Source organism: Microchirus variegatus (assembly GCF_963457635.1).
Source record: "Microchirus variegatus genome assembly, chromosome: 12".
In the NCBI taxonomy this organism is placed as follows: Eukaryota; Metazoa; Chordata; class Actinopteri; order Pleuronectiformes; family Soleidae; genus Microchirus; species Microchirus variegatus.
Window position 1 is genome coordinate 28,966,874 of NC_139813.1, and position 10,000 is coordinate 28,976,873.

Here is a 10,000-nt window from a genome sequence, read left to right on the forward strand (position 1 = left end):
TGTTTGTTTGTTTGTTTGTTTACAGCAGCACCGCGATCATTGATACATGACGTCATCGATACGTTCATTTACCGGCGCTGTCTGAAGCGAACAGAGCTGCAGTAAACAACAACAAAAACGTTGTTTTGTCCATGTTTTTCTCCATCATTTGAGATCATTATTGATTCCTCCTGACGTGAGAGCGGCGTCGAGCGCCCCCTGTGGACGGATGTAAACAACAACAGAATGATAAAGTCATATCAGTGTTTTCACAGATTAATTCTGATTTTAGAGTGACGTCACTAACTGAGCAGCTGATCATGTGACTTATAATATATAATAATAATAACCCTGTCAGTTCCTGTCTTGTCCACAGGGCGGCAGTGTGACCATGTCTCTCTCGTCCATCATCGTCCTCCTGACCGTCGTCGGTCTCTCGTTGTCGCAGACGGACGTCGAGTCTACGCAGGATTTCAGCGTCAAAAACGCAGACTTTGGCGTCCGTCTTTATCGTTCTGTCGCTCGCCGTAACGATGACAACGTCTTCCTGTCCCCGTTCACGCTGAGCGCTGCACTGACGGCGCTGCTGAGCGCCACCAACGGGCCGACCCAGGAGGAGCTGCTTCAAGGACTGGGTCTGTCTGGACTGGATCTGCAGACTGTAGCAGGTAGGTGGCGCTCTGAGGGGCGGAGTCAGAGCACAGACCATGATTCTAAAGTCCTGGTCTTCTCAGATCTGGTTCAGATTCTTCAGAAGAACAAACCGGGCGACCTCCGTCAGGGCGTGGCCATCTTCGCGGCCCAGGACGTCCAGGTGTCCTCGGCCTTCTCGGACCTGGTCCAGACCAAGTTCAGTGGAACGGTCCAGAACGTGGACTTCACGTCACCGGAGGAAGCTGCTAACGTCATCAACCTCTGGGCCCAGGAGCAGACTGAAGACCAGGACCGGACTCGAGACCAGGACCAGGACCTGGTGTCCAACCTGGACCCACAGACACAGCTGCTGCTCGCAACCGTCGCCTCATACCAGGGTACGACTGACCTGTGACCTCTGACCTCTGACCTTTGACCTGGGGGACAGGGCGGGGCTAACCCATGAAACCTGAATGATGATGATGATGATGATGATGATCTTCTTCCTCCAGTTCGCTTCAGTCCGGCCTTCAACGCGTCGCTGTCTCAGGACGAGCGTTTCTACGTGGACAAGTATCACGTCGTCATGGTTACCATGATGACCAGGGTTGATAAGTACTTCCTGGCGTACGACCGCTCGCTGAAAGTGGGCGTGTTGAAGCTAACGATGACGGACGGCGCTGCGATGTTGGTCGTTCTGCCTGACGAAGACGTGGACATCGTCTCGGTGGAAGAAGACGTGACGGCGGAGAAGATCCAGGCCTGGATTAAACAACTGAAGAAGACGTAAGACCAAACAGTCTGTGCTGTGAGCGCCCCCTGTTGTACTGTTAAATAATTATAATACAAATTAAATGGTTGTTTTATTTTCTAAACAGGAAGTTGGAGGTGCAGCTTCCACGCTTCCTGTTAGAGCGTTCGTACTCGCTGAAGGACGTCCTCCAGAGTCTGGACATCACTCACGTGTTTGACCACGATGCTGACATCACAAACCTGGGCGGAGTCAAAGGACCGAGACTCACGCAGGTGAGTCCAGTTCAAACTGTCACACATTCTCACGCAACCGTAGGTTAGCGACCGCGGGTTAGTGACCGTAGGTTAGCGACTGCGGGTTAGCGACCGCGGGTTAACGACCGCGGGTTAGCGACCGCGGGTTAGCGACCGCGGGTTAGCGACCGCGGGTTAGCGACCGTAGGTTAACCGCGGTGCTCGCTGTGTCTGTTTGATAGAGGCAAATGTGCTGATTCCACTGTTGCCAGTAGGTGGCGCTGTACCTCTGCCTGTTTGATGGTGGACCATGAAAATGAACATTGTGAAAACGTGTTTGTACTTTATAACCTTAGTCTTTTTAGATATTTGAATGACAGACATAGAGCTAATGTATGTATTTATTCATTAATATTATTAATAATGATGATAATAATAATAATAATAGTATATATTTATATAATCATTGACATTTCAAAAATGTACATTTTTCTGTTTTCACCTCATTGATCCAAAATGACTTCATTTTCAGGTTTTCCATAAATCCATCGTCTCTGTTGACGAGCGCAGTAATGACATCACTGCAGTGGGCGGAGACAGTGTGTTCTCGACTCCGCCTCCTCGACTGACCGTCAACAGACCCTTCATCGTGGTCGTCTACCAGGAGACCACAGGCGCTCTGCTGAGCGTCGGCCGAGTCGTCCATCCCAACAGGAAGTAGGAACACCTGAGAGGGGGCTAAGCCACGCCCACCAGAGCTGCCACACCCACCAGAGTTGTGATCATGTGACAGATTTACTCTCTAGCACCACCCTCAGGTCAACATTCACAGCTAACAGTGTTTGCATGCTAAGCTAAATTATGTAGCAGACAAATGTTCAATATAAACAAACACCACTTTCAGACAGCGCCCCCTACAGGACGGAGTGATGTTTGACTCATGACAACATTATTGTGATAATGCTTTTGTAGTGAATCGTGTACTTAATGACTGAATAGTACTGCGTTTATGTAACTGCACTGTTATATAGTACTGCGTTTATGTAACTGCACTGTTATATAGTACTGCGTTTAAGTAACTGCACTGTTATATAGTACTGCTTTTATGTACTTGCACTGTTATATAGTACTGCATTTATGTACTTGCACTGTTATATTAGTACTGCGTTTATGTAACTGCACTGTTATATAGTACTGCGTTTAAGTAACTGCACTGTTATATAGTACTGCTTTTATGTACTTGCACTGTTATATAGTAATGCATTTATGTACTTGCACTGTTATATTAGTACTGCGTTTATGTAACTGCACTGTTATATAATACTGCGTTTATGTACTTGCACTGTTATATAGTACTGCGTTTATGTAACTGCTATGATATATTAGAACTGCATTTATGTACTTACACTGTTATATAGTACTGCATTTATGCACTTGGGTTACTGTGATAAAGCTCACAAATACTTTTACTGTGATATTTGTGTTCTGTCACATATTCAAACCTAATCTCATCCAGTCAACAATGGCGCCCTCTGCTGGAGAGTGGTGAGATAATCCCCATCAACTGAGCGCAGCAGCAGTGCATGCTGGGATTTTATAGCCATGTTCAGATGAAGTATTTGTCTCATTCAGGTTCCTGACCAATCCCTTGTCAGCAGGCGTCCGCAGCAGCCAATGAGAACACAGCAACAGTTTGAATGTGTGGATTTTACTGAACCAATCAGAATACACCATGCTCTTTACAGATAGTCTATGTAAGTCCTGTTGCATTCTGGGTCATGTCCTGAAACTGCCTCTTCGCTGCTAATTGGCCGATGATGACGTCATCTTCACTCTTGTCCTGATTGGACGCAGAAAGACTTTGACTTCCTGTGTCTGAAATTTAAAAAAGAGTTGTGTTAACGCTAAATGAAGCTAACAAACAAATATTGTAAACAAAGACTACAGGGGGCGCTGTGAGACCCTGAGCCCACGTTAAGACCAGGTTTATAGACAGAACTCACACTGACAGTTTCCTGGACTCCTTAACACCACAGCCACGCTCCATTGTTCTGCTGCGCTGGTCCAAGGTTCTGGTCCTGTAGTCCAAAGTACTGGTTCTGTGGTCTACTAACCCAGTTCTATGGTCCAGCACATTTGTTCTGCGGTCCGTCTTACTGGTTCCATGGTCTCTGTGCTCTTTGGAACTGGTTCTGTTGTCCATCATACTGACCCGGTCCAGGAGGCTGCTGGTGTTACTGCAGACCAGGAAGGGCCTGGACGAGGTGGACTGTGATGTCATAGTGAAGTGGGCGGTCCTTAAGGAGTCGTCTGTAAAAGACAGAAGGTGATGAAACGGTGATTGTGTTCAGATGTTTGACCGTGAAGAGTTTGTTGGACGTACCGATCAGGACTTGTCCAGATCCAGAACTGCTCAGCTCTTTCATCTTCCTGAAACAACATGAATGTTCCTCATAAATCACACCTTTCAGAAGATTCCATCTGTGATCTAGAATCAGCAGCAGACCAGGACCAGAGTCTGGACCCTGACTCACTTACATGGTTCTCTCTGGTTTGGACGTGGACTGACTGCTGAGCGATCGACTCCGGGTCAGTTTAGATTTTCTGGTCTGGTTTCCTGTGAGAAGAGAAGTCACTTTGTCAAGAGTCTCCTGATGGAGGATCTTCATCATGTTTCACTCACCAGGTCCTGAAGACACCGACTCTGACGGGGACTTGACTGAGGACTGACGAGTCTGAGGGTCTTTCCCTGTGAAGACACATCTGTGCTGATGATGATGTCACTGATGATGTCACATCTGCACTGATGAGGTCACACTGATGATGTCACTGATGATGATGTCACGTCTGTACTGATGATGTCACGTCTGTACTGATGATGATGTCACGTCTGTACTGATGATGATGTCACATCTATTCTTCCCTGATGATGATGTCACACTGATGATGTCACATCTGCACTGATGATGTCACATCTGCAATGATGATGTCACATCTGCGCTGATGATGTCACATCTGCACACATCACCATCTGAACCAAAGTGGTCCACTCACATCTTCTCTCTGCATGTTCCTCAGGGTTCCTCCCACTGCTCTGATGTTCCAGCTGTTCCTGATCACAGAGAAAACACCGTTTCACCTCCGGTTCTGATCTTTCAGAACCACCATGTTCTCACTCACTCACCATCTCCAGCAGCAAAAGCTCCTCCTTCTCCTTCTTCTCATCCAGGAAGTCCTTCTCCTGCCTCCTATGACACTGACCACAGATCATAGATTATAAATCACAGATTACAGACAGATAATCTTAAACATCATTAATCTGGTGATCAAAGTACCGACCGGCTCGCTGAGGTCCAGTTTGTCTAATTCCAAGACTGTCTGGAATAAATGAGCAACACCGTTAATCCAGAAAAACATCACTCGTTCATACTGTTTATAGTCTACGGTGATGTGGTCTCAGGTCTCAGATGGTCAGGTCTAAGGTGGTCTAAGGTGATGTGGTCTCAGGTCTCAGATGGTCAGGTCTAAGGTGGTCTAAGGTGATGTGGTCTCAGGTCACAGATGGTCAGGTCTAAGGTGGTCTAAGGTGATGTGGTCTCAGGTCTCAGATGGTCAGGTCTAAGGTGGTCTAAGGTGATGTGGTCTCAGGTCTCAGATGGTCAGGTCTAAGGTGGTCTAAGGTGATGTGGTCTCAGGTCTCAGATGGTCAGGTCTAAGGTGGTCTAAGGTGATGTGGTCTCAGGTCTCAGATGGTCAGGTCTAAGGTGGTCTAAGGTGATGTGGTCTCAGATCTCAGATGGTCCGGTCTAAGGTGGTCTAAGGTGATGTGGTCTCAGGTCTCAGATGGTTAGGTCTAAGGTGGTCTAAGGTGATGTGGTCTCAGGTCTCAGATGGTCAGGTCTAAGGTGGTCTAAGGTGATGTGGTCTCAGGTCTCAGATGGTCAGGTCTAAGGTGGTCTAAGGTGATGTGGTCTCAGGTCTCAGATGGTCAGGTCTAAGGTGGTCTAAGGTGATGTGGTCTCAGGTCTCAGATGGTCCGGTCTAAGGTGGTCTAAGGTGATGTGGTCTCAGGTCTCAGATGGTTAGGTCTAAGGTGGTCTAAGGTGATGTGGTCTCAGGTCTCAGATGGTCAGGTCTAAGGTGGTCTAAGGTGATGTGGTCTCAGGTCTCAGATGGTCAGGTCTAAGGTGGTCTAAGGTGATGTGGTCTCAGGTCTCAGATGGTCAGGTCTAAGGTGGTCTAAGGTGATGTGGTCTCAGGTCTCAGATGGTCAGGTCTAAGGTGGTCTAAGGTGATGTGGTCTCAGATCTCAGATGGTCCGGTCTAAGGTGGTCTAAGGTGATGTGGTCTCAGGTCTCAGATGGTTAGGTCTAAGGTGGTCTAAGGTGATGTGGTCTCAGGTCTCAGATGGTTAGGTCTAAGGTGGTCTAAGGTGATGTGGTCTCAGGTCTCGGATGGTCAGGTCTAAGGTGGTCTAAGGTGATGTGGTCTCAGGTCTCAGATGGTCAGGTCTAAGGTGGTCTAAGGTGATGTGGTCTCAGGTCTCAAATGGTCAGGGCAAAGGTGGTCTACGGTGATGTGGTCTCAGGTCTCAGGAGGTCTCAGGTCTCAGGAGGTCTCAGGAGGTCTCAGGAGGTCTCACCTTGCGGATGGTCGCCACCACATCTTTGTCTTTCTCTCTGCAGAGAAGCTTCTGGACGCAGAAGTCCAGTTGCTGCAGCAGTTGTCTGTCTGTCGGGAGGCGGAGCGATGAGCGTAACCGTGGCAACAACTGGCACAGCTTGTACCTGGTGGATGTGAACAGACAAACAGGTATTTGATGATTGGCAGGTCCATGCTAGCTGTCTCACTGACATAACTCTGAACTACCTGACGTTAGCAACCGGGTCGTGGACCAGCTCCAGAGCAGGAACCAGGAAGTGTTTGTTGAAGAACTTTTTGGAGAAAATCTCAGTGGCTGTTTCACAAACGTCAAGAAACCTCAGACGACTCCAGTAGCTGTGACCTTGAGCCAGATCTGTGATTAGATGTAACATCACATCATCACATGTTACTGTTACACTAACATGTTGTTTATTACTGTCAGGATCATGTGACCTCACCTTTAATCAGGCGTTGGATCATTTCCTGTCGCTGTTCCTGTTTACGATTGTAACGAAGAAAAGTGCAGAACGTGCGAGCCGCCTCCTTCTGAACAGGCAACACCTTCTGTGATGAGAACATCCAGAGCTACATGTTAGCGTTGTCGTTCATGATGTCACATGTTTGTGTGTCTGTGCTATCGCGTGATGCTAACGTTGGAGGTGAGGATGATGAAGATGCGAGCAGAAAAGTTCTGGTGCAGCACTTCTCCGGGCAGCAGTCGTGCAAGGCAGCGGTAACGCTGCAGCAGCTTCTCGTGGAGACGCCAACGCAGAGAACCTCCAACCTTATGTTCGGCCACCAGCAGAGCGGACAAGAGCTCGGAGAACTGATGAAGAACAGGTGGAACCAAAGATCAGAGAGGGAACAGGAAGTGAAAGATGAAGCTAACCTTGTTAGCTCACCTTGTTGTTGTCTTCTCTGGACAGAACCTCCTCCAGGGTTTCCTCCAAATGAGTCATGAGAGCGTCCAGAACCTCAGAGATGAGAGAAGAGATCCAGGAGAACCTTTAATAGACTCCTTAATGTTTCAGTGTCATCAGGTTTGCTAAAGAAGCTGAAGGTCAAATATGAGCTGGAGGTCAAATATGAGCTGTTATCCTGTTATGACAGAATCTTCAAAATTAAATCCTTCAACACAACAACCATTTTAGGTGAGATTAGGTGAGATTAGGTGAGATTAGGTGAGATGATGGAGTTTCCTGGAGTCAGAGACACTATTGATAGCAGCTCAGATCTGAGGAGAACATGGTCTGTCAGTCTGGTTCTGGTTCTGGTCCTAGAGTTAAGATGTTCTTTAGTTTTGTTCTTCAGAACGTTTTCTCTCACAGTCGTAAAAACACTCACCTCCAGAACGTCGTCCTGCAGAAGAACCACGAGATCTTTGTGGAAAAGATGCACATTTGACCGGAGCAGCTTCACCACCTGTAAGAGGAAAACCACATCACATCAGGACCACATCACATCAGGACCACATCACATCAGGACCACATCACATCAGGACCTCATCACATCACATAAGGACCTCATCACATCACATCAGGACCTCATCACATCACATCAGGACCTCATCACATCACATCAGGACCTCATCACATCAGGACCACATCACATCAGGACCTCATCACATCAGGACCACATCACATCAGGACCACATCACATCAGGACCTCATCACATGAAGACCTCATAACATCAGGACCACATCACATCAGGACCACATCACATCAGGACCTCATCACATGAGGACCATATCACATCAGGACCTCATCACATGAAGACCACATCACATCAGGACCTCATCACATGAGGACCATATCACATCAGGACCTCATCACATGAAGACCACATCACATCAGGACCTCATCACATGAGGACCACATCACATCAGGACCTCATCACATCAGGACCTCATCACATGAAGACCACATCACATCAGGACCTCATCACATCAGGACCTCATCACATCAGGACCTCATCACATGAGGACCACATCACATCAGGACCACATCACATCAGGACCTCATCACATCAGGACCTCATCACATCAGGACCACATCACATGAAGACCACATCACATCAGGACCTCATCACATCAGGACCTCACATCAGGACCTCATCACATGAGGACCACATCACATCAGGACCTCATCACATCAGGACCACATCACATGAAGACCACATCACATGAAGACCTCATCACATCAGGACCTCATCACATCAGGACCTCATCACATGAGGACCACATCACATCAGGACCTCATCACATCAGGACCACATCACATGAAGACCACATCACATGAAGACCTCATCACATCAGGACCTCATCACATCAGGACCACATCACATGAAGACCACATCACATCACATAAGGACCTCATCACATGAAGATCACATCACATGAAGACCACATCACATCACATGAAGACCACATCACATCACATCACATAAGGACCACATCACATGAAGACCACATCACATCACATGAAGACCACATCACATCACATGAAGACCACATCACATCACATGAAGACCACATCACATGACTCACCAGACAAACGTTCTTTGGTACAAAGTCGTGAACTGACCTGGTGAAAATTAGCTGCAGCACTTTGACGGACGCTGAAGTCTGGGTCACAACAAAGAGTGGAGAAGGATTCATGGAGTTGTGACAGGAACGGAGCGGATTGACAGAAGATGACCATGGTCTACAGACAGAGAGAGTGAGTCAGAAAGACTGGAATCATCTGTCAATCATCTGCTGTCAGAGAAACTCACCGGTAAATTATAACAACAGTTACAACGAATCAGCTTCGACTCATTGATGTCGTTTGTTAAGTTTGTGTCGGTCTGAAGTCCAGCGACGCACAACACTGTAAACATCTGCAGCATCGACAACTTCTGCTGTTCTGACAGAGAGTCTGCAACACAGCAAAGAGCTCAGAGACATCCCATAATAATCACACACACACACACACACACACACACACACTCACTCACTCACCTGTCAATCCACTGCAGAGTTTCCCAAACTGAAAAGACAGAGACGTTATGATGATGTCATCACCGCGTGACGACGCCTCACAAACCTCCATCACCAGAGGAACGACCACATGTAGGCGGTCATCTGAGGGACAAAGGGGCGGAGTCAAAGTGTGACCTCACAGCTCCACCCCTCAGTCACCTGATCACTCACCGCTGTCAATCAAGTCGATCAAGTTAACGATGGTGTGAAACGCAGTGAGTCTCACACTGACGTCATCGTCTGAAGATAAATCCACCAAATCAGGGAGAAGCTGAGTCTTTGTGTCGTCTGCTCTGTAACGACAACACAACTGTGTGTTTGTGTGTCTGCTCTGTAACGACAACACAACTGTGTGTTTGTGTTTGTGTGTCTGCTCTGTAACGACAACACAACTGTGTGTTTGTGTTTGTGTGTCTGCTCTGTAACGACAACACAACTGTGTGTTTGTGTCGTCTGCTCTGTAACGACAACACAACTGTGTGTTTGTGTGTCTGCTCTGTAACGACAACACAACTGTGTGTTTGTGTGTCTGCTCTGTAACGACAACACAACTGTGTGTTTGTGTGTCTGCTCTGTAACGACAACACAACTGTGTGTGTGTCTGCTCTGTAACGACAACACAACTGTGTGTGTCTGCTCTGTAACGACAACACAACCTTTGTGTGTTTGTGTGTCTGCTCTGTAACGACAACACAACCTTTGTGTGTTTGTGTGTCTGTGTCGTCTGCTCTGTAACG

The 10,000-nt window shown here is 47.5% G+C and overlaps 2 protein-coding genes across 7 annotated transcripts in view; one reads left to right on the forward strand and one right to left on the reverse strand.

The window, feature by feature from the left end:
- The window catches only part of LOC310934663 (protein Z-dependent protease inhibitor-like), a 3,190-nt gene extending 125 nt beyond the window's left edge, over positions 1-3,065 (forward strand). Inside the window, exons 2-7 of one of the 2 annotated variants that reach the window (XR_014592966.1) lie at positions 356-647; positions 714-1,010; positions 1,125-1,398; positions 1,491-1,638; positions 2,132-2,887; positions 2,953-3,065. Coding sequence is in view for 1 of the 2 variants with exons in the window: in XM_083898458.1 (XP_083754584.1) it covers positions 356-647; positions 714-1,010; positions 1,125-1,398; positions 1,491-1,638; positions 2,132-2,320 (1,200 nt within the window). In the remaining variant the exon portion in view is untranslated. Of the gene's footprint in view, positions 1-355; positions 648-713; positions 1,011-1,124; positions 1,399-1,490; positions 1,639-2,131 lie in introns of both variants that reach the window. The other variant, XM_083898458.1, reaches the window with a different exon arrangement.
- A 292-nt stretch (positions 3,066-3,357) lies between these two features.
- Positions 3,358-10,000, reverse strand: part of ppp4r4 (protein phosphatase 4, regulatory subunit 4) — a 9,919-nt gene continuing 3,276 nt past the window's right edge. Inside the window, exons 8-25 of one of the 5 annotated variants that reach the window (XM_083898831.1) lie at positions 9,435-9,556; positions 9,243-9,365; positions 9,017-9,159; positions 8,827-8,946; positions 7,588-7,665; positions 7,146-7,217; positions 6,896-7,069; positions 6,702-6,807; positions 6,469-6,616; positions 6,242-6,386; positions 4,939-4,977; positions 4,784-4,855; positions 4,654-4,711; positions 4,283-4,348; positions 4,138-4,216; positions 3,983-4,029; positions 3,603-3,909; positions 3,358-3,474 (exon numbers count right to left, since the gene is read on the reverse strand). In XM_083898831.1, coding sequence (XP_083754957.1) covers positions 3,429-3,474; positions 3,603-3,909; positions 3,983-4,029; positions 4,138-4,216; positions 4,283-4,348; positions 4,654-4,711; positions 4,784-4,855; positions 4,939-4,977; positions 6,242-6,386; positions 6,469-6,616; positions 6,702-6,807; positions 6,896-7,069; positions 7,146-7,217; positions 7,588-7,665; positions 8,827-8,946; positions 9,017-9,159; positions 9,243-9,365; positions 9,435-9,556 — 1,945 coding nt within the window. In that variant the 3' untranslated portion in view covers positions 3,358-3,428. Of the gene's footprint in view, positions 3,475-3,602; positions 3,910-3,982; positions 4,030-4,137; positions 4,217-4,282; positions 4,712-4,783; positions 4,856-4,938; positions 4,978-6,241; positions 6,387-6,468; positions 6,617-6,701; positions 6,808-6,895; positions 7,070-7,145; positions 7,218-7,587; positions 7,666-8,826; positions 8,947-9,016; positions 9,160-9,242; positions 9,366-9,434; positions 9,557-10,000 lie in introns of those variants that run through there. The other 4 variants (XR_014592974.1, XR_014592976.1, XR_014592977.1 and 1 more) reach the window with 4 other exon arrangements.